The following is a 24169-nucleotide window of genomic DNA, read 5'->3' as shown; positions in this document are numbered from 1 at the left end:
ACATATATAATACATTACCACCTTCGGCTGAATTAGTGCCAATGATAACGTCAGTAGTATAAAAAGCTATGTCTTTGTTCCCTTTTTCAATGATACTTTCGGGAACATCTGTAATAAAATCATTATCCACAACTGGAGCTATGTCCAATCTATATGCTATTCTGTTATGAGTCCTGGCTTTAACAGATGCTCCCAAAATAACATCATAATCGGCTGCTTTTAAACATTCGATAGCTGCTTTGGTATTCCAATTGCTAATATTGGGACTACATCCTAATTCCATACTGACATTTTTCGAATAATCAATAGGATCGAAAGCAAATGCCAATGGTGTGAAAGGAGAACCACTTTGAAGGATTGCTCTCTGAAACAGTCCATTACTATGAGTTGAGAATAGATGAAGACCTATACTGAAAGCCCCGGCTGAAACTCCGAATAGAGTAATATTGTTTTCATCACCACCAAACGACGAAATATGATCCTTTATCCACTGTAATGCTTTCAGTTGATCCCATAATCCATAATTACCACGTGCTTCCTCATCACCAGTGTATAAAAAACCCAAAACATCCAACCTGTAGTTGATGGTAATTATAATCACATCTCCCTTTAGAGCCAGCAGCGAACCATCAGTTGCCATTCCCTGACCACTATTAAATCCTCCACCATGAAAATAAATCATTACAGCTCTGTTACCATTGTTGTTATTTAATGGTTTGTATATATTTAACATCAGACAATCTTCACTAATGTTTCTATTTGGTAGTTTAGCTAAAGTATTATAAGGAAAGATCTGTGGACACGATGGTCCGAATTGAGTTCCATCTAATTCACCTTGCCAACTATCAACAGAGATTGGTTTTTCAAATCGAAGACTTCCGACGGGAGGCTTGGCATATCTGATACCCAAAAACTGCTGTACTAGTCCTTCATCGTGAGTTGCTATTCGTCCTCTGATAGCACCAAGAGATGTTTGAACCACGCGATTTTGAGCCTGTACCGAAACAAGTAATAATTTGAATCCTCCAAGAAAGAAAATAAAAGTTTTAAAATCCATGTTGATTTTGTTTGAGAGAGAACATTATAGACGAATGATGGACAAAAATAATGTTTGTGAGTAATGAAATTCACGACTGACAACCCAATGTTGTTTTTAGATTATGTTAATGAAGGAGGGAGCACACTGGTGACTATTTAAGGCAGGTATTTTGGATGGTAAAATGTTACACGGTGTGTTTATATGTATTTAACTGAAGTGAATGCTAAGTGTTAAGGTGACATCAATTAGTTTAACATTCCAACTTGAAAGAACAGAACACGTTCAAACAAACAGAATGAGGTTAAAGGTTGTGTCACCTTTAGACCAGGCATTTATTACATTTCAAACCTTTCAGAAATACTATATTATAAGGGTTTCTAGAATTTTACACGCTCTTGAAAATGAGAACATCAAGATGAAGAATTCGTCTTAACCATTATAGAAATGTTAAACTTTTGAAAGAAAAAATTACTTTATCATCGTTAGATTTTAAAATGGGGAACTCAGAACAACTGTAACATATGATTTGAAATTAACGCCATTGGCATAATCTGATATAAAATGGGACTAACTCATAGAATCTATACTCAATGATAATGTCTCTTTGAAGTAAACGAAATATGAAGAAATGTTGAAAAAAGATGTAATTTTATCGTCTTGAAAGCCATTTTCGAATCCAAGTTATCTGAATACAATTAGCTGCTTTATATACCATATTTCACAGAATAAAATTTGTTTACTCATGAGTCATGACAATTGTTTCAGGTAAAAAAATATATGGGTATTTTCCCCTATTGGAATCAGCTTTCAAGAGTTTCTGGGTATTTTCTTGTTCATTGATTTAAATATCAGGCATTATGGCCTATTTTGAAAATCAAATCTATCTGTGAATCGTCGCACCTTCTGACTACGCGTTGATTAGAAAGGGGAAAATTTAAATTCCTCGCCCTATGAAAAATATTAACCTCAAAGTATGGCCTAATCCAAAATATACGCATTCAGATTTAATTTTGAATGATGATTTAATGATTCGGGTCTTGAATATAATAGGCCTACGTAAATAGATAGTCTTCTGAAGTACAAGAAATGTAAGGAAATCGCACAATTCCTTCAAAAATATCATGAACTAGGAATTTTTCTATATATCACAGAGTATCTTAAAATGACCAGTCGTCGTTTTAAACGAGGATAATTCTGGACACATATGGAATTGAGGGCTCAAATTTCGACGGTGTGCTATGAACACTACTTACTAATTGGGATAGCTAAAAAGCTCCTGTTTCTGACACTAATGTATAATTGGTCAAATAGAATGACGCATCTGTCCTTTAAATTTAAGAGGGAGACTTTTTTATCGACATTACCTATTTTCAAGGTTTTTGTTATAGGCTATCCAAATTTGTAGATTTTCAACTGAAAATGCTACAGTGTGAGAAGTGGTCATGTAAGATATTGTCCATAGTGTTGTATAATATGATAAGCTATATATATATCTCTATGATTGTTTTGATTTTGAATTTTTTTTTATGTAGATTTGGCTTGATACACTTGGCTTTGTATTTATTATACACCTAGGCTACTTAAATGAGCGTGAAGTTTTTGAACATGGAATGCTTGAGTTTTTTTTGGCTGAACCTAAATCCAAACTCTAACAATGTCTTGTAATTTTAAAATATAAAAGTGGTTAAGCATGGTAGGATCAGTAGCCTATATAGATCGGACCATTCGACTAAACGAATTATTTATTGTCTGATTCTATATAAATTCAGAGTAGCTCCCCTTTTCTGATATTTTGTTTATTTTCAGGAATCTAGAATCTTCTCTCTTCAATGACATCGTGTTTGACTAAAAAATTAAACAAGTATCAACATATCTCAATATTATTGTGTTGTACAAAGAATACGATGGCAGAAGACCTTCTTTGTTATAACAAAGGTTGTGGGAAAAAGTTTGATAAAAGAATGAATGAAACCGGTAAGCTTTTTTAGGAGATTCTGATACCGGCTAAAGAGGATAGTCTTGGGCAATTGGGCCAACCGTTGTCGGTAAAATAACCAAAAAAGGCAAAATCAATAAAGTATCCTGCTTGTCATAAAAGAGTGCAATTAATTAAATGTGAATTATTCTTTTAGATTCATGCCAATATCATCCTGGTGGACCAATCTTCCATGATGCCTTGAAGGGGTGGTCATGTTGTAAGAAGAGATCTACTGATTTTACAGAGTTTCTGAATATTCCTGTAAGTTATAAACTTATTGTTATCAATGTATAATTGAGATGATGGATCTTGTGTGTGTTTTTGTTCTGTAAAGATATAATGTAGATGATGATGGAGATGCAATGCCCATTATAGCCTATGGCTTCCTTCAAAGTGAATTTCTTAACTAATATGTATACTAGAATACCGTACGTAATACAGATGTACTGGTATCCTTGCGTTTTTTATATGTTCTCTTAATGTTATCTCTGATTTTGTTTGTAGGGATGTACGAAGGGAAAACATAGCAATGAGAAGCCACCAGAACCTGTAGCTCCCCACAAACCTGATAAAAATACAGTTAAAGAAGAGGTAAAACTTGAAAATGAATGAAATTATATTTCAAAATATTATATTAAGAGCTTCAAATGTATCCCAAAATTTTGTACAAATTAATTTTCAGTGAAACAAAATGATAAACATATATTGTGGGTGACTGCTTGAAACCTAGTATAACGATATATGACGCAAAATTACTTTTCGAGAAAAACGCAAAAAACTATTTGTACGCGTATTTTGTACAATCTTTATTACCATTTCTTCTACTACTTCTTTTATTATCTTCTTATTTTTTTTTACTGCTATACTTGGTTTTCATTCTTGGAAAATATAAACCTCGTATAACAATTCGAGATCTCCAGCCTATTGAACCAAAAACTCGAATAATAATACAGTATACGCGGTTTTTCATTTTCATCTGCTGAAAAGGAACATTGAACCTCGTATAATAATATATTTTACGAGGTTTTAAATCTGACTGTTTTAATACGTGTTATTTGATTAGTGCTTTTTGAGTTATTTACAATCAAGCTAAGAATACGAGGATTTGATCACAAGATCTGCGCTTTTACAAGCTTTCGAACGGTACCAAATAGGCAAAATGACCAAATATGGCATATACGAGGTCACCCACGATATATATCAAAATATCGTGTGTGACCGCTAGAAACCTCGTATAACGATATATGAAGCAAAATTACTTTTCGAGAAAATTGCAAAAAACTATTTTAACTCGTATTTTGTTACAATCTTTATTACCATTTCTTCTACTGCTATACTTCGTTTTCATTCCTTGAAAATTTAAACCTCGTATAACACTTTGAGTTCTTCGACCTATTCAACCAAAAACATGTATAATAGTACAGTATACAAGGTTTTTCATTTTCATCCAAGAAAAAGGAACATTGAACCTTGTATAATGATATATTTTATGAGGTTTTAAATCTGACTGTTAACATGGTGTAAAGTTTATAGAACCATTTAGAGATATTCAGTGTTCATTATGACCTTATTTATGGGCCTTATTTCCAAACAAATCAAGATTTATTTTAAGTAAGATTTTCACATTTCAAATAAAAATTGATTACTGAAGTCCCTGACATTTCAGACAGTAGGTTCCTAAATAACAACGTTAAATGTTGATTGTTATCATATTGTCAATTCTTTTTTTTTTTTTTTCGAAATTTCCACAGGGCACACAGCCTAGGTTTCAATAGCTACATCAACATTTCTACATGTGTAAACCTTCTGCAGTGGCAACGTTGTTAATGAATACGAATTGCAACATTTTTGCAAAACCGTAAGTGCCACAGTGCAACATATGCAAAAACTCGTAAATCGGCCCTAGAAGGCGCATTTTTGCATCGATTTTCTTCGGGTTTTAATTTTTAAAATCTGGCTGTAATTTCTGATGAGATAGCACTTGAAAAATTATGAAATTCGAAAATTTGTCGCAAACTTTTTTCGATTGAATTTTGCAATTTTTTTGCAACTATTTTGTTTTTGCATTGATTGATCTGAAATTTAAAATGCAAAGAGGCATCAATAAAGTCAATGATATGATACAGTCAGAGTTTTGACACCACTTCCGGTTTTGAAGGTGGAATCAATTGAAAGTACAATCTACTTCCGGTCGAATAACTTCCGGTGTAAATGAAATAGGTCAACGGAATTTATGCAGGTCGTAAGTAAATGCTAATACAAAAAAATGAAGAATATAAAATCCAGACCGGAAGTGACACTTTCGCTGCCATCTTGATTTTCTCATTTTTCTTAAAATCGAAATAAGTCCTTAGGGATAAACTAAACCTTGACCTTCATAGGGTCAATGGTCATTTGACCTTTGACCTCCGACATGTACTTCCGGTTTTATAGCTATCCGTAAAAAGCCAAATTCGCAACTTTGGACTGCTCTAGCACGTGACCTAATTAACCTAGAGAGTAAATTTTTTTTCGGTTTCCTAATGTGCTTCTCGTGTACTTTACATAGATATATAACAATCGTTTTTTTAAAGCAAAATTGAAAGTCGTGATTTTTTCAAATTTGAGTTTTTATTTTACAATATTTGCGACTTTTTGAGCTTAGTGTATGTATATATCTTTTTGAGCTTAGTGTATGTATATATCTTTTTGAGCTTAGTGTATGTAGATCTTATGATCTATTTGATGTAGAACCTTGATATTTGGAATATAAGTAGACACTTTGAATATGAATTCACCTATGACAAAAATATTTATGTGGGCGTGGCACATCCGGGTTGAAGTACTAATTGTTTACATTTAGATGCAGGGGCATAACTCGCATAGGATGCGTTTATTCAAAAAGGGCCTTTGCACACAATTACCTCATCCTTTTGGCCAGTTTGTGTTAACAGCTCAGTTGCTTCAGCTTTATAGTTCCAAAAAAGGAACGGGTTTTTTACATTTGGATATTTTCATTTTTCGATTTTGACCTTTGTTGACTTTTGTTGACCTATATCTTTTGACCTGTATGATGTAGAAGCTTGAAATTTGAAACACGACATAACATTTTGAATATCAATTAACCTATGCAAAAAAAATTGAGGTGCGTGTGGCACATCCGGGTTAAATTACTCATTATTGACATTTTTGGCCAAGGGCATAACTCGCAAAGTATACATTTGTTCAAAGTGGAACTTTGCATACAATTATCTCATGTTTTAAGCCACTTTGTCTTAGAAGTTCGGTTGTTTCCGCTTCATAGTTCAAAAAAAGGAACAGGTTTTGGAAATTCAAAATTTTCAATTTTTGACCTTGACCTTTGTTGACCTTGACCTTTGTAGGATCAAACGTCATTGGCATTGGCTATCTATTTATACTTTTGTATTTGCTGTCCTATGTCAACTTCCGGTTTTATAGTCGTGTGCAATTAGAAATTTTGATGACGTATATCTCTTGATCTTGACCTTTTTAGACCTTCTCTTTTACAAGATCAAAGGTCATTGACCTTGGCTATCTGCTGATGCTTTCATTTGTGGGGTCTGACGTCTACTTCCGGTATTAGAATCTTCTAAAAAATGGAAATTTCTCAACTTTAGACTGTTCTTGCACATGATCTAATTATCGTGGAGGGTTGATTTTTTCGGGGTCTTTTGCAACATGCTACATTTGCAAAGTCCCACTCTGTGCCACGTGTGGCTCTAGTTCTTTTTGTTTTAGGTGGTTGTTGTCAAGGCTCCACTGGTAGAAGATATAAAAGCTCGACAAACTAAATCAGATAAATTTGCATCTGATAAATTAAAACCAATCAAAATTACAGTTGCTAATTCATTAAAGACAGCACTTGATAAATTATCTCTGGAATCAAATAATGATAATAATATAGAAGGTAGGTTTTAAATTTTATTGGAAAAGTTGCTCATTTCAAAATACCAGTATATCATAAAATTATACAACTTGCAGCACAAAAACAAGAAATAATAAATGCTTTTCTCAATTGTTTATGTACTTAATATGGTTTCCTGTTTTGTACAGGGAATGATGAATCCGTAATAGAAATTGGTACAAGTTGTAAGAATAATGCTTGTGGCGCTGTAAGTTATATTTAATACTACAATGACCAGTTGACCACTAGTCACTTGATTGACTATATAAGAATTTCTTATTTTTTGATTAAGATTCTAGCATGAACACTGTGTTAAGAAAATTGAAAGCAAGAGAGGAAACAAAATAAAAGTGCCTTATTTGATATATATCCCATCATTCTTTCTGATCAGTTTCAAATTGTGATAAATTGCTTGGATTTATCGAAAAAATTGTTTTCATTCTTCCATCCGTTATTTTGTTGTGTTAAAGTTGTGTTCTTCGATAATACCATATTGTTTATTTGTTATATTCTAGACATATGAAGGAGAAGCTAGTAATGAACAGACCTGTACCTCTCATCCTGGTCAACCAGTCTTTCACGAAGGGTAACATAGACTTTTTACAACAATTAAAAAGATATTTAAAGTAAATCTGTATCCAAAGGCAAATAATCTTTCCCAGCTTAGAGAGCTTTCACTGTAGTATTTCATGAATTTAAAGACTTACTGCATTTGTTTCATTGTCAGAGAATCTTATGTCACATTCTGTTGTGATACCCATAGCTGTTAGTATTCTACGGCTTATAAAGTAAATAATTAGACATAACTTCATATATATATAACTTCATTGGTTTGATAATAGGACCTCTAAAAGATTGATATCAGAGCAGTGGCTTCTTGATATTTTATGTAGATATTAGTGCAAAAGTAATTTAAAAGCTGTCAAGAGATGTAAATTTGACTAAGAGGAAAAAATCATCAATGCCTGTTTTATTTCAGTATGAAATACTGGACCTGTTGCCAAAGAAAAACATCAGATTTTGATAATTTCTTAGCTCAAGAAGGATGTAATTTAACAAAACATGTGTGGCGTAAACAAAAGGTTAGTAAGATAACATTTCCATGTGGACGTATATTGCCATCGCCCCTGTCCGTCGTAATTATCGGATGAATGGTTTCTGAGTTATTGCCCTTAACATAGAAAAAACTCGTAAAATTTGCCTTGAAGCGCGATAGAGGCTACAGTTTTTATACTATCTTCATGAAACTTGGTATGCATGTATGTATCTATGAGATCTCGGTCAAATTTGAAATTAGTAATAATTGGATGAACGGTTTCAGAGTTATTGCACTTGACTTAGTAAAAACGCGTCAAATTTGTCAAGATAGAGACTACAGTTTTCATCTGATCTTGATGAAACTTGGTATGCATGTATGTATTGATGAGATCTTTGTTAAGTCCAAAATTAGTAATAATCGGATGTATGGTTGCAGAGTTATTGCCCTTGTGTTGGTGAAAACGCGTTAAATTTGGCTTGTATGAATGATAAAGGCTGCAATTTTTCTCCGATCTTGATGAAACTTGGTATGCTTGTATATATTGATGAGATCTCGTTCAAGTTCGAAATTGGTAATAATCCGATGATTGGTTTCAGAGTTATTGCCCTTGACTTAGTAAAAACGCTTCAAATTTTGCTTGTAGTCTGATCTCAATGAAACTTGGTATGCATGTTTATATTGATGAGATCTCAAGTTCAAAAATGGTAATAATTGGATGAATGGTGGTGGATTTTTGGCCCTTGAATTAATTCAGTGCGTCTAATTTGGCTTGTAGTCCTGATAGAGACTACATTTTTTTATTCGTTTTTTGATGAAGTTGGTATGAGACCTGAGTAAAGCTTGAAATCAGGAACAATCAGATGATTGGTTTCACATATTCAACCACTACAGACTTTGTTATCATTTTTGACAGCTGTTAGTGGGCGTATGTTACTTTGCCTGGCAAGCTATCTTATTTATTATTTTCAGTGACATCAATGAAAATTTATATCAGATTTATTGGTATACCAAGATATAAAAGGTCTAAATACTGCAATTTCTAGCAATCACCACTTGATTTACATTCTTTCATTTGTCTCATCAATTGGTTCAAAGTACTGTTTGATATCTCTCACAGCAAATGATTAAAGTCTTAATTGTTATAACATTTACTATTGTATTTTAAAGGTGGATGGTGAAGAATTAAAATCCTGTCGATTTGATTGGCACCAAACATCCTCCAATGTCTGTTTATCAATATTTGCTAAAACAGTTTCACCAGAGAAAAGTACTATAGAAATTAATAAGGTGACCTGTAAATTACATCTTGTATTTGACGGTGGTAAAAGTGTTTTTGATAAAACTTTTCATTTCAGTGATGTAAGTATTTTGGAAATAAAATGACTTAAGGCCCTTTAATCATGTAATCTCTAACTACTTTATGTGATAAAGCATAACTTGAGATTAGTGTTGACATCAAACACTTAGTCTGAGTGAAATTGCAGGAACCACAGTCTGATCGAAAATTGAAATGGTGCTTATTAATGCTATCAGTGTCCCTGATAAAATTGAAATAATTTTTGATTTCAGATAATCATACCAGAAAAAAGTGAAGCTAAAATGATGGGAACAAAAGTTGAAGTTAATTTACGTAAACAAGATTGTTTTAGTTGGCCTTTATTAGAGAGAAGTAGTGATAATAACAAATTAACAATAAGACAATTAGGTGATAACTGATACACCAGTACATCTAATGTTCTACAGCATTTAAATAAACTACAGCATTTATTAGTTGAAAATACAATGAATACTTTATTGAGTACCTTGATATTCCTGGATTCTTTGATGTCCTTTGCAATCCAAAATCTCCCAAATGTACAGGTGTAGGATTTCTGCCCTATAAAGAAAACTATTCTTGTTCATATCATACCAAGAATAATTTTCTTAACCTTTACCGTTTTCAAGTGTCTATTTTTTGAAAACAAAATTGTGTATGATTCAAGACAATTTAAAGAAAGTACACTGCACTGCATCCAGAGATTGTATTATATATTTATGATGTAGAAAACAAGAAACAATTATTGTCACTACATATTCAGTGTAGCATTCATTTTTGATTGATTTAGAATGTTGTCTTGAAAAATAAAATTCATGTTTTTAGTACTTGTTTCCATTGAACAATTAGTGTATATTTCACCCGTGTCTTTTATAAGACCACATAATAAGTTATCTATTTTGAAGACATCTTGGATGAGTTTGTTATTTTGAGTTTTGTTCGAATATTGACAAAACTTGGTGTTTACTGATAATACCGGTTGGGTTCAGTGTTATAGTTGAGAACTGTGGGAGCAATATGCTGATGATTCAATCGAAATGCACCTGCAAGATGTGCCAGGTTTCTGTATAAAAGCCACCCGATATCTACTGAGAATTCAAGTGCTTTGTGACGACAGCGATCATGTCACGTCTTAACCTCCAAACAACCAGAATATGCCATTCAACAGTTTGAAGCATGGCAGATTCACCACAGGGACACAGAGACAGCTAGTCAATAGCCTTTTTCAAGACTCCGGCCTAATGTAGAACGGTTAAGGACTGAATGATCACAAATTATCGTATAACCGTGTTTCCTTTCATAGGCTAAGTCAACAAGATAAACATTCAATGTATTCAGACAGAAAACAAAATAGTTCAGGAAAAATTAAAAGTAAAGTAAAAGTAAAAATTGAAATTGCTAATTAAGTATTGTTGAGAGGATTACGCGATTTCCATGAAAACACTAAACATATATTCTAGACCCAATCAATCTCCAAATAGAGTGAACCATAGCCTTTATGTTATTCTTGACGCTTATGACAATACTTAGGAATCTCAGTGAAACTTTCTAGTTTCATCGACCGCATGCCAAAATAGACGTAATTGAAAGTGATAATTATCTTATATAGAACTGTATTTTGATCCCAAATCGAGAAATAGATAACAAATTTAACGACAAATTGCAAGAAACGCTCTAAAAGAAATAAAATATTTACATTATGTGTTGAACATCATAAAAAAGTATCTCAATAAGCGTACATACGACGATGTTGGCATTTTTATTATTCACATAGTTATTTGCTTATTGGGTTAGTTTACAACTAGTGTACACTTACATATGCACAATCCCCATTCCTTTCCAATTTCTTTTACATTAGTCCTTTACCTTGATATTTTTCCATTAATTTGCAAGGATCCCTCGTAGGTTGGATTATCTTGATCTTATTGTTCATTTTACATTGATCATTTGGTCTACGTTGAGCTATTTTGGTTTATGTACATTGATACTTTGAGATTGCTCTAATCCTGGCTTGGAGTTTTGGGTTGTTATTTTGGTTTGCGCAGCCTGTTGGTTTGCTTTATCTTCATCATGCTGTCGTAATTTACTCAGATCAATTTCCTCCAGTTGGTTACTTTGATTCTTCTCTGAAGGTTTACACTGATCTTTCTCTGAACATGGATCATTAGGTTTACTAATATCCCTCTCGGGTTGCTGGTATGGTTTGGTATTCATCGGCCGTTGGCCCAATCTGTGATTTCGTTCAGCTTGATTTGGAGTAGTTTTGTTAACGGTCTCGGTTCCATTTGAGTCGTCAACTATTTTGGTTTGGCTATCTTCGGATGGTTTAATTCCACCATTTTTGTGATTATGAAGAAGCTGATACAAAGGCTGACTTTTAGCTAAAGCAAACTCCACTGCAAATCCTGGTCCACGTTTTATTCTTCTTTGTTTTCTCCACGAAGCTTGTGATGCCTCCTGGTCTCTGTTTAGATAATCCTGTGATACTAGACAAGCTTTGAAACATCCCTTGCATTTATACGGACAACCAGCACTGTGTTTAATAACACCATCTGATGAAAACAGAAGAGGTCTAAGGAGAGATCCATGTTGCTCTTGTTTTTGATGATTTGCTTTATATTTGCTACCATCTTCGGTTGAATCTTCCTTAGTCATATTCCTTCTGTGGTATGCTGATTTAGCTCGCCAATAAAGGTTAGTCTTGGTTCTATAATCTTGGGTTACAGTTTGGGTTCTGGTTCTGTTAACACAAGCTGGTGCTGACTGAGCTCGTGTTTGGTAGCTTCTTCTTATCCCCTCTATGGTATCAAACGTCTCTTTGGTCGGATCAACTTTGCTGACTTCAGGCGTAACATCCCAACATATTTTTCTGGACTGTACGTCCTTGCAATGCGACGACTGAATAGTCAAATCTAAATCTGCATTCTTTGAATTGTTACTAGCAATGTTGTAATGAGTCGCAAGAGCGATCCCTCTTTTCAAAGTCCTTGAACTAAAAGCAGTCACAGGTCTCTTTATGGACGTTGGTGGTCTGACAAAGCCACTATCTGAAGTCTGTGAGCCACTTCCGCTTCTGGAATTGTAACTATTACCAGTTAATGTCTCATACTTCTCTAAACCGCGATATTGTGGATTATGTTTGATCACAAGAATGCTATTAGCAGTATGGGGTCTTTTGGATAACGCTTCAATACTCACACTGGATGAATCATTCTTTTGTTTTGAACTAATTCCACCTGGACATAACCAGTCATTGGCACTAATTCCATTATATACCACACTGTGTTTACTTTCATGTGGTGCCACTCTTAATTTCATAAACACTTTGCTACTTTCTGGAATCATTTTAACTTTGTCACTTTGTTTTTCTATGAGTTTGAGTAAGAGTAAGATAACAAATTAAGACTGTAAAACTTTTAAAGTCACAAAACAAAGTACATGTACATAATTAATCCAACGTGTTAAGTCAAACTTTTCGAAGCTGTTTATTCCATGGCTACAAAAATGTTTGGTATCAGAAGCATAGAATATAAATAAACTGGTTTGGTAACTAAGGTTCTGTGACTAGTTTCAAGTGTTAATTATGACTGTAGATGTTTTGTAATGAGTATAATGATTGATAATAAATCAATAAGGTAATGATTGCAAGGTGATATATAACAATGACTACAGTTCAAGTAAGAATATTGAATAGAATAATGTGTTAATGAGTTATATATGTTGAAGTCCGATTACTTTTATCTGACAATAACAGGCACTGTTGTCTACCATTACTAGCTGATATCACTGTAAGGAATGGGGGAAATCCTTTTTGATCAATGATGAAGAAATCAGCCATGAAATATCCAATAAACATCATTATTTATGTGAACTCCGATACAAGAATGTCAAGTTGACAAAACCTGTCGGTGAGTGGCATTAACCTTGCAATGGCCCGCTTATTTCATGGTTAGCGATTGGATTGTACGCCAGTGAATACAGCCAGTCAGAGGCCCCAATGTCATGCCAAATCAAATGTATTCGCTAGCGTACAATCTACACCAATTGCTGCATTCACAGTTTGTGAAACAAAAAAGTGTGCTATTGCGGTCAAGGTATAAGATGGAGACGTAATACCTTGCCCATTATGAAGGTACTGTATATTATTGTTGGACAAGACCGTAGAAGTTTACAACTAAAGCTGTGAGAAACTCCAAAATAATATCTTAGATGAACTGGAAAAATGAGGGTTGTTAAGTGGTCATATTAAGGCATGTGTACAGCCATACAAACAAGGAATAAAAAGGTTACGCGTTGCAACTGCCATTGTTGTACATGTTCTACATACAACTACAACTGCCGTGTCTTATATCAATTGCACAAATCCTTTACATTGCTTTCCAAAAACTCTGTGATTCAACAGAAAATCGTTATTTTTAACTGTTCTGAAGAAGAGGAACCATGTTCGATCTCCTCAATTCTTACGGCGTTATAATGTTTTTGTATAACTGGGCAATAATTAATCAATTCATGTTTTATTTTTTTTTATACTTTTAAATTTTTTGTAAAGTTCATTCACATTCCTCACAGTTTCTTTTTCGCTGTGAATCTAAATCCTTTATAATATGCTTAACAAGGAGCTATATAACCCTGTGGTGACAGTATTCAGCTGTTCTGGTGGGTGGTTAAAACAGACACGTAATATTCCTTTCATATAAAATCTCGACTAAGTTTTGAGTAAATTTATCTGATAGATCCTAGTTATCTTCAATAATTTATCGACACCTCAAGGTATTGCAAATATACAAAATCTAGCTCGACTACATTGACCACGATAGCAGATACGAGTTGTGGCCCTTTGTCAGAAAACGGCTCTACCCGCAAATGTTTTAGAATTATAAACAAATATTTGTTGAGGAAAACCATGCTCTTTTATTAGCAATTTTTACAATTTTAATTAGTGATTTTTAAAATGAAATCTTAGAGGAAGTGAAGCTTAGGTTTGCTACAACAAGTTCATTTTTGTGTGTTATTGCATGGCCATAGTGCTGAAGCTCAGTGGCGGAGTCACTGAAGGCATGTTTTTCACTCATAGACCACGTATCTTACTATTTAACATATTTAAACAAACTCCACTGACGGATTCGTTTGTTTTAATGTTAACTCGTTAGAACTGTTGTACATATACTATTTAGACTGGGTATAAAGGAGTCCTAGCCACCCGTTGTCATGTTGATCAATTACTTTCTCCGACTCACGGATCAGTTACATAAGAATGCGGGCACACGACCAGTATTGGTACCCAACTAAAATCTTGAGTAAAATCTCACGTGTGCCCGCGCTTCCACGCTGTCATCATCCAATCAGATTTATTTTTCCTTGCTTGATCCGCACGCGATTATCTATATTGTGGAAAACGATCTACTATTCTGTCTACTGGAAATATTTTGTCTCGTCGTGTGCCCTCAGCCGATCGGTGAAACTCTTGACAAGAATTTTGATATTGCAGACAAAGACTATTCGTTTGCCAGTACCCTTAAATGTTCAGGGAATAATGAAGGAAACCGGCGAAGAATTATCTTCACAGATGCTTTTTCGAGACAAAACGTCGTGAATGCATCTCTACAAATTTCAATGCAAGCATTGGATTTTTCGAAGCTGTCGCGATTCAATCAGAAGGCATGTGATGCTTTGCTCTCAGATGCACGGCGAACATTCTGTGTATATCATTTTGAAGCATTCAGATTGTTCACTTTTTCAATCGCCAATGGTTCGCAAACCATCACAAAGCCCAGTGGGACTGAGGCATTATGTAAGGCGAAAGTTTCATAACTATTAATTGTTAGTATAGCACACTGATTGATGAACTGACCGATTCTTGACAGCACGAGTTACTCCTCTTATTTCAAATTATTTAATGTTTTTTCCGAACAAAATTCCAGCAAATGAGTCCCTTTCGGTTTATAAGTCAGATAAAACACTTTCCCTCAGGTTTTAATGATTTTAAAATTCTTTTCCCTCGGAAAATCCCGAGGGTGGTTTTAAATATCATAAAAACAATCGGCCGTGTTTTATCACATATCTATTATCTTGGTAGTAAAGGGTATCAAGGATATGCCAAGTCAAGGCTTCTTAGAATAACAACCTCATTCTGAAACTACAGTGTATTCACTCAGTGATATCACACTAAGCCACATTAGATGTTAAAATTCAAAAGTTGGAATATTTAATTAAATTAAGGTTATAATTATATTTATTCTCTAAGGTCATCTATAACACATTGAAGTGCGACTTGTGGGACGTCTATTGTGAGAATGACAGTATTCGGCATATTCCTCCCAAGAACAAGACTTATTATAACAACATTCTTCCATTACTCCTCGCTTCTTAATTGAATGGCCCTTTCTCTTTCTGCCTGTGTCTCTCGTGGCTAGGAATGTTGTTGCTCGACTTTTGTCAATAAACAGATTTCTTGTTTTGTTGGAATCTGAAAGAGAAAATGACCCAGTTATACGGGATTTATGGGATTTGGGGCCACGAACTGGTTACCTTGCACTATTCCCTTTTCTCCTCCCGTCTGCTAAGAGTAGAAATGTGTATGGTTTATGACTATTTTACGAGTATTTTTAAGATCGTGTCCTTTATTGAATGTTTCGACGATGCAACATAAAGTATTATATTGTTCCTACAAGAGTGATATCAAATGTTACCATCTGAAAGAATGACAACCAGCTTCTATAACTTTGGCTTGGAGTGTTTGTTTCAGTTGAAAATTTGAACTTAGTTGAAGAACAATTGTAATAACACACATCAACATTTTCTTATGTATTAAAATTTCGATTAGTCTGGAACTATAAGAAGTGATTCAATGATCTTATTATTATTTTGATCTTTAATTGTTGATTTCAATTGGGTTCATCCTTGAGCGTAAATAAACAGTTTCACCACGTTTCTTCAAAATCCGTCAAGAATTGTGTCTTCTATGGTGTTTAAGAGCTAAAATCCAGTTTATATATTTGTTTCATATTCAATTTAATTTTGCCTTCTACAGTATTTACGAAATGGAATTAAAATCTTTTTGCACAGTAAGGGAAATAACTCATGTCAAATATTATTAAATTGAAAAGGTCTCTACACAGTGTATTTATTATATGAAAAATGAACACATTTTGAAGAACAGGGGTGATAATGAACAAATCCATGAATTATCTTTGAAATCAAACACAAATTGTAATAATTTTTACCCCAATTAAACAAGAATCATTTTACTCACCATTTTGATTGTCGACAGATCTCTTCTTTCTATATATTTTATAAGGATCAAATATACAAGCAATATTAACATGTTCTATTAACTGTGAGCGACATCGTCTGTGACAGTCTGTATGCCATAAGGCCAATAAATCTTCTGGTGATGCTTGAGTGAATCTGCAACATAAAATGAAATGTATGGAACTTGGGATCGCCATTTGTTGATCCTGGTCAGATTTTACCCAGATCACGTTGTTGTTGATGGTTGCATTCGTTCTATTAATATCACTTGGTGGATAAAACATGAATCAGTTTCGCCAATGATGTCAGTGTCGTGGTGGTATGTTCGGAATGGAATGGTAAAGACAGTTCACATGTTAAGATGATAATAAGTATATTAGAAGATAGATATTTGATATTTTTGTCTGATCTTAAACGGGATGTAATAACCACGCGGTATGAATCTTGCATTATTTGGTAATGAAAATAAATGAATTAAAGTGCACAGTAAGGAAATTATTCTCGGTCATCTATAATATATAATATTAATTATGAAGTTGTTCAATGAAAAAAAGTCGACATTAACAATAATTTACATTGATATTTCTGTAGGTCAATATTTCGTGATCAGATATCCGAATTCGTGTCAGACATGAGTGTTGTTAGAAAGACCTGATAGACCTATAAAGATTACGATAAAATCTCAATTGTATCAGAATTACACCCTTTTCAATTACATTGACAAGGAAAATAGGCCTAATTCTTTAATAAAACTCATTATAACTATTATTTTATGACACAAACTATAAATACTGTCAGTGAGGAATTATTATCAATCCCCGCTATCATTCTTCCTTAATACCTTATAGTATATCTCTTCAGCTCAATGAAATAAATATTAATTTACCTGTCAGCGAAAGCCTGGACTAATAGATCGTTGCCTGAAGTCTGTACAAGTTTAGTTAACGTTAATATGATGATGAGTAATGTTGATAAAATCACATTAATTTGTTGTAACTTGAAGGTAAATATACCTGAAAATAGACGGTCAATAAATTCATTATAACTCCCACTATAATCAGTGTATCATGATTACCCCTTTGGGACATCGAAATATATCATGCTGTTCCATTCTGCAGACGTTGCTGGAAAGAAAGAAGTTGAACTTAAGCTACAATGAGGTTCAATGTAGTGTCAAGTCTAATTCTGTATTTACTCAGCAAAATTCCTCCAGAAATAGTACGTTTTTTTCAAAGAAATTTTCTCAATGTTTGGCCATTGAATTATATATAGGTATACAATCCTACCCAGACACGTACCTCCTAACAAGGCCACAACTTCAAAAAGACGCGATTTAGAAAACTAGCCAACCAATGATTGGTGCCAATTTCGATAATGAGCACCCCGACAACTCCCCCAAACAGGGCATTTCAGAGCTGAAATAGTGGGAAAACATTTAATATGGGTTTTCGGATATTGAATGAGTAAAGTTACCCAATGAAATGTAACTAAGCGAAATATTATGTATTGTGGATTGTTTAAGAAAGTCGAAAACCCGAGTACTATTTTTTGAAAGGCATAAGAGAGGCGAACCAGTGAATATCAGAAATATATTATGATCTTTGGTACCTTCGTTTAAAATATAATCAGTTAGTAAAATGAATCCGATTTTGCTAAGAGGTTGAATAACAGTTTATGTGAATGTTTGCAAAGATTATATTATATCTTTCAACAATGAAATAAGTTATTACCCCTTTTGGGTAATCACTCGTACATAGCCGTCATCCTCTCCCTTTAATGTTTCCTGTTTTACTGTCTACACTACTTTTTTTAATCTTGATTAATTTTTAAAGAAAACACCCCATTGTAGAGAGAGAATTGAATTCGGGTCGCCGGAAAACGGTAAATTTTTTCATTTCAGAACTATTCATTTGAATCAAGGTTATGACCATAAATATTAGGACCTGATAATTATAGAGATATTAGACATTTTTTTCACTAAATAACAGCTTTACACGTTGACAATTGTGAAATAATAATGATAAAAAAAAATCCTTGTCAAATGTGTACCACTGTGGCAACCAATTTTAGCATGAAAATTTGTTTCTCTATAGTAGTCAAAATTGATAGTGGGAAATAACTGAGGAACTGAACATAGAATTAGAGAGAAATATTTTGTCATGGAAAACGTGTTTGTGGACGATTTGTTCTGAAAATTGGGGCCATGCTATTTCCCCACCCATATCACGATAATTAGCCAAGACGCTTACAGGCCATGGTTCGCTATTTTTTAGGGAGAAAACAGTCTTTACAAGTATTAGAAATGTATGAAAATCGCATAATTCCTTCAAATATACCCCAAAAAAGAAATTCCACTTTTTGTTTATTTCGTTTACAAGTTTATCTTCTCTTTGTAAATTGGGGTATCCGAAAGTTGAACGTGTTGTTGATATAGTCGCTGACACCCAGACATATTGTCTACAGTGTACACGCGACGTCATCAACCGTTCTTCAAAATGGAAAATTGGAAAACAGCGACTCGTCTTTATAACCCTCAAATTCGGATAATTATGGATATACATGGCCATCCTATTTCTACGTAAGCTGTGAATACAATAACTGGTTAGCTCACCTAGCCACCACCTCTATGCCTTTTATGAGAATATCATTTCTATAAAGTCCTAAAACTAAATTGTTGAGAGACACTGGGTTGTTAGGAACACCTTTGTTAAGATGTATTCACAAACAGCTCACAAAACAGCCAGATAATCACGAATTGCAGTTGTTTTCTTCTTAAGAATCCTTAACTTGATAGTTCTGATGCGGAAAATTTTTAAGTTGATCTGCCAACATCATAATGACAACAGAAAGCCACAATCTGATGAATACGAAGAAATAATACTTGTGTATATGTTTCTGCATATTAAGTCAATTACCCGAAAACTTCAACTAACACATATTAAAATGTCTGACTTCTAAAACCTAATTTGAAATTTCATCAGCTGATAGACCTCAAACTCAGCATCCTAAAGCATTCTTAGGCCTACTATATAAAACTGAAAACAGAATCATAAAAATCCGTAAAGAAATCTCGCACAATCGTGAGTAAAAGTTTTATAGCAGTGGACTCCTCCGAAGATAAAAACGAAACCATAACCCCTACTGATTTGACATCTATGGAATCTGAACCCTGATCATCTCAAGATAAAAATGTTAAGTGTTCATAGTTAATTTTTCAAAACAAACGATGAAAGATTTAAGCTTTTACCTATTACAATATCCCAAGATATTGCGAAGGCCTGCGTTCGAGTAAATATCAATGAAATTTGTTTTTATTGTAGTATTTTTTGGGGAAAACTGAGTCAATGAATTACTAATCTATTTTTTCCAATACAAAAATTTGTTAACCAACATGTTTTCATTTAGTTTCTGCATTCTTCAATGTCCCTTAACTAAATAATATGTAAATACTACTACAGTCAATTTATGAATAAATTTGAATGTTTTATCGATTTACGCTACCTATTTGTTCAATAACCTTTGGTCATCATGCCACACTAATATAATGTAGAATTTATCGCAAAATAGTTTGAGGACGTTTCCTGTCGTTTTCCTGCTCGGTTCCTGGTTTTTTCACGCTCGTTTCTTGGTCGTTTCATGTTACAGTAAGATACGATATTTTAAGTTGACCGCAAAATCGGACTATATAATAGCAGAAAGTTTTCTTTTGAGAGAAACTTCTCTTCATTCTAAAACATGTTCCATAAGACAATACAAAATCAGCCTGTAATCCGTTTGTAGTGGTTAAGATGAGCACAATGGAATGACAGAAATGATATCATGATGAATACAATGAAAGGGGGTCGGCTTACTCAGATAGGGTCATTTTTAATGATTCAACGATGGATTTTGTAAAAAAAAAGTGGCCATATCAAGATGGTTCAAAATCTTGTAGCACTTGATCAATCAAATCACTAAAACCTTTGGAATATTTTTCGATTTTCATCTATTTAGGCTTGCACTATGTCGACAAGACGAAAACTAGAGTAAGATTCAGTAGTTGCGCTTCACATTCTCAAAAAAATTATTGAATATTTTTCCCATTTTTATATGTTTTACTAAAACCAAAAACTATTCAGAAAATAAATGGCTATAAATTGGGTAAATAAAATCTTAATGACAAAATCTGGAGGTCTCTCAAGTATAAAATATTAATCAGAAAATATCTTCACGGCCATCCGAAAAAAAAAACGCCTAACTTCTTGCTGCTCTCGTGCGTCATGCAGATCAAACGTCTACCATCTAGATTGTTTTCAAAGCTTTCAGAGATTAACATTTACTTTTGAATGCTCATTGACTTTGTCTTCAGTCATAGCACAACTTACATGTAGCCTATATCTTTTCTAGCACTATACGTGAAAAAAAAATTTAAGGTAGAAGAAAAATGGATTACCTACCATTTCTTTCCATTTCTAAAAAGAGAAATATTCTGAATTATAATCGATAGAAAAATAACACTTCCGTAATTTTATAAAACTCCAAATTCAATTGTTTGCACAGATGATGTAAAAATATCATTTTAATCTAACTACTGGCAAGAAAGTAAAGACTATAGAATTGTTATGATAATGATGGACCAGTGAATGTATTTTATAGGTTGTCATGATGCCACGGGCAAATTTAATAGCAGATAGCCCATCCTACATCCATTCTCATTGAACTTATAATCCCTAGGTAAATCATTTTCACTCCCTTTGTTGATGGTAATTCTACATAATTTCATTGGCTGTAACATTTCAAATTAGAGGCGTTTAGTAACTAATCTAATAGACTGCCGTACTACCTACACAATAGAATTGCTAAAACTTTTATTTATACACTTTATGTAAATTTTTATTTATCTTCCTTGATTTTTAATTATAGCCGAATGGTAGACTAACGCCATTCCTTGTTTCGATCAATGATTGCAACATAGGCTTACGATTGTTTTGGTAATTGGTATCTCTTGTAGTTGTTTTCTCAAAACAGTGACAAAGTCAGAACTCACATAAACCAGTTGGTTTCAATTTATCAACGACAGTCATTAATAATTCCCAAGATTTCTGAATATTTGTTGTGAATACTGAGACAAAATTATTAATTCAGGTAATCTGAGATGATTAAAGTCATTTATAATTTATTTAAATGTTTGTCAAAAATGCCACTGTTAATTTGTTTCATTTTTTTCAAACCATAAACATGAAGCTTTGTTCTCAAAAGATTGCTTCTATAACACTTGAATGAGAATAGAGACTTTGGCTTGAGAAATGTAAACGTGATAGAGGAATATTTGGCTTTGTAGTAAATAGCTTGCATCGCCAACAAATTTAGAAATATGAATATTATTATTCAATAATATTCAATGAAGAACCACCACAGTAGTTACTGTACAGTCCATATTTTTTATTATTCAGTGATGATATGCCAGGCAATCACGAATTGCAGTTTATTTCTTCCCAAAAGAATCCTGAACCTGGCTATTCTGCTGCGGATCTGCCAACACACGATGACAACAGAAAGCCACAATCTGATGGCATCGAAGAAATAATACTTGTGTAACACAAACTCAGCATACCAAATTATTATTATGTCTACTATATAAATCTGAAAACAGAATCATAAAAATCCGTAAAGAAAGACAATTCCAGACAAAATCTCGTTGGCAAAAGTATGGCAAAATAGAGAGTAAAAGTTGTATAGCAGTGGACTTGTCTATCACCATCAGGTGTTTCAAAATTGTTTGATAAATAAAAACGGAACCACAAGGCCTACTGATTTGACACCAATGAAATCTGGGCCCAGATCATCCTAAACAAAAATAAAAGTTTAATGTACAATTTCGACAATTTTCATGGGAAAATTCTTTTTGACGCTCAATGAAAGGCTTGAGACAGAGTTGCTGCATTTGGAATTCAGCCACGACAGTTGTCCAACCTATAGAGTCAGTCTGCTCCCTATTTGTAACCCAGTCTCGGGAGGTTGGCAACACCACTTAGAGCTTTGTTGGTCGAATCTGTAGTGCCTTTCATAAGTTTAATCTCATAACTTATCACGACTGAAATTTCAATAATTCAAATATGATTTCTTTTTATACATAGTCACGGAATTCCATAACTTTTTCGAGAAATCCTATGAAAACTTTCCAAACGTAGCATTAATATTTGCAGACCATGCATTTTTGTAGTTCTTTCTTAGTTTTTACGAAAGTAGACCACTACTGCATATAAACAACTTTCTGTTCAGGAAACAACTTTTTTTAAAACAATAATCCTTCTTCTTAAGAATATCATCATACATGTATTTCCCTTCAGTTTATTTCTCACATTACTATTCAAAACTAGACCCAAAAAATTATATATGGTTATATTGTTGATCACCCAGAGTTATTACTGCAGAGACAGTGTGTTTTTATTAGTCAATAATGATACAACATAGTCGTTACTGCAGGAACCATATTTTATATTATTCAATGATGATACACCACAGTTATAACTGCTGGGACCACATTTTACAGTATTCATTGATGAAACACTACAGTCCATACTGCAGGGACTACATTATTTGTTATAAATGTTGATACACCACAGTCATTACTGTACAGTGCGCAATTTTTATTACTCAGTGATGGTACACCACAGTCATTACTGTACAGTCCACAATTTGTATTATTCAATGATGATACACCACTTCAGGGACCACCTTTTCTATTCTGAAATGATGTTACACCACAGTCATTACTGCAAGGACCACTTTGTATATTATTCAATAATATTCAATGTTGATACACGAAGTTATTACTCTACGGATCACTTTGTTTACTATTCAATAATATTTAATGATGATACACCACAACCATTTCTGCAGGGATCACTTTGTTTATTATTTAATAATATTCAATGATGAAACACCTCAGTCAGAGGCCACATTTTTATTATTAATGTTGACACCACAGTTATTACTACACGCACCACTTTGATTATTATTTCATAATTATCAATGATGATACATTACCGTTATTACTGCAGGGGCCACATTTTTCATTATTCAATGATGAAACACCTCAGTCATTACTGCAGGGGCCACATTTTATCATTCAATAATATTCAATAATGATTCGTCACAGTTATTACAGCAGAGGCCACATTTTTATACGCCCCATTGAAATTGACTCTGTCCGTCCATAAATGCTCGTAAACACTCTACAAGGCATAATTCTTGACTGATTTCGACGAAACTTGGTATGGTTGTGTGTAATCACCCAAGGATGAATTCTTTTGAAAATCAAATTCAAATTTACCTTGTTAACAATCTAGAAGTTTCAATTCTTGACAGATTTTGACGAAACTTTGTGTGAATGTTTGTTATCACCCAAAGGATGTTCCTTGTCGAAAATCACAGAAATCGAAAAATATTTAGTATCAGTTATTACACTCGTTCTTGAAACTGCGTTCAATTTTTAGCACGTAAACACTACAGGAGACACAATTCTTGGCGCATTTAGATGAAACTTGGTATGAGTGTTAGTAATCACCCAAGGGTGAACCCTATTGAAAATTAGAAGAATCAAAAAATAATTAGTATGAGTTATTGCCCTTGTTCTGGAAAATGTGTTCAATTTAGCACGT

General features: G+C 33.5%; 4 protein-coding genes across 4 annotated transcripts; 1 reads left to right on the top strand and 3 right to left on the bottom strand.

Annotated features, from left to right (window-relative positions):
• Window positions 1-217: 217 nt before the first annotated feature.
• LOTGIDRAFT_108546 (hypothetical protein) lies at window positions 218-1057 on the bottom strand (the record flags this gene model as incomplete). The annotated part of the gene is made up of 1 exon (XM_009067143.1): window positions 218-1057. A coding segment is annotated over one exon (840 nt), but the record flags the coding sequence as incomplete, so codon positions are not given.
• Window positions 1058-2943: 1886 nt separating this feature from the next.
• Window positions 2944-9676, top strand: LOTGIDRAFT_155607 (hypothetical protein; the record flags this gene model as incomplete). The annotated part of the gene is made up of 9 exons (XM_009067142.1): window positions 2944-3013; window positions 3172-3278; window positions 3522-3608; window positions 6756-6924; window positions 7071-7129; window positions 7437-7507; window positions 7901-8003; window positions 9128-9319; window positions 9530-9676. The coding sequence occupies 9 exons, from the start codon at window positions 2944-2946 to the stop codon at window positions 9674-9676; spliced, it is 1005 nt and encodes a 334-aa protein (XP_009065390.1).
• Window positions 9677-11237: 1561 nt separating this feature from the next.
• LOTGIDRAFT_155606 (hypothetical protein) lies at window positions 11238-12620 on the bottom strand (the record flags this gene model as incomplete). Its single annotated transcript, XM_009067141.1, has 1 exon — window positions 11238-12620. One exon carries the CDS (start codon window positions 12618-12620, stop codon window positions 11238-11240), a length of 1383 nt encoding a protein of 460 aa, XP_009065389.1.
• A 2900-nt stretch (window positions 12621-15520) lies between these two features.
• On the bottom strand, window positions 15521-20975 carry LOTGIDRAFT_155605 (hypothetical protein; the record flags this gene model as incomplete). The annotated part of the gene is made up of 4 exons (XM_009067140.1): window positions 15521-15741; window positions 16528-16682; window positions 17413-17539; window positions 20963-20975. 4 exons carry the CDS (start codon window positions 20973-20975, stop codon window positions 15521-15523), a joined length of 516 nt encoding a protein of 171 aa, XP_009065388.1.
• Window positions 20976-24169: the final 3194 nt, after the last annotated feature.

This window comes from Lottia gigantea (genome assembly GCF_000327385.1).
Source record: "Lottia gigantea unplaced genomic scaffold LOTGIsca_8, whole genome shotgun sequence".
NCBI classification, from domain to species: Eukaryota; Metazoa; Mollusca; class Gastropoda; family Lottiidae; genus Lottia; species Lottia gigantea.
The sequence above is the reverse complement of the archived record's forward strand: the minus strand, read 5'-3'. Positions and strand labels throughout refer to the sequence as shown.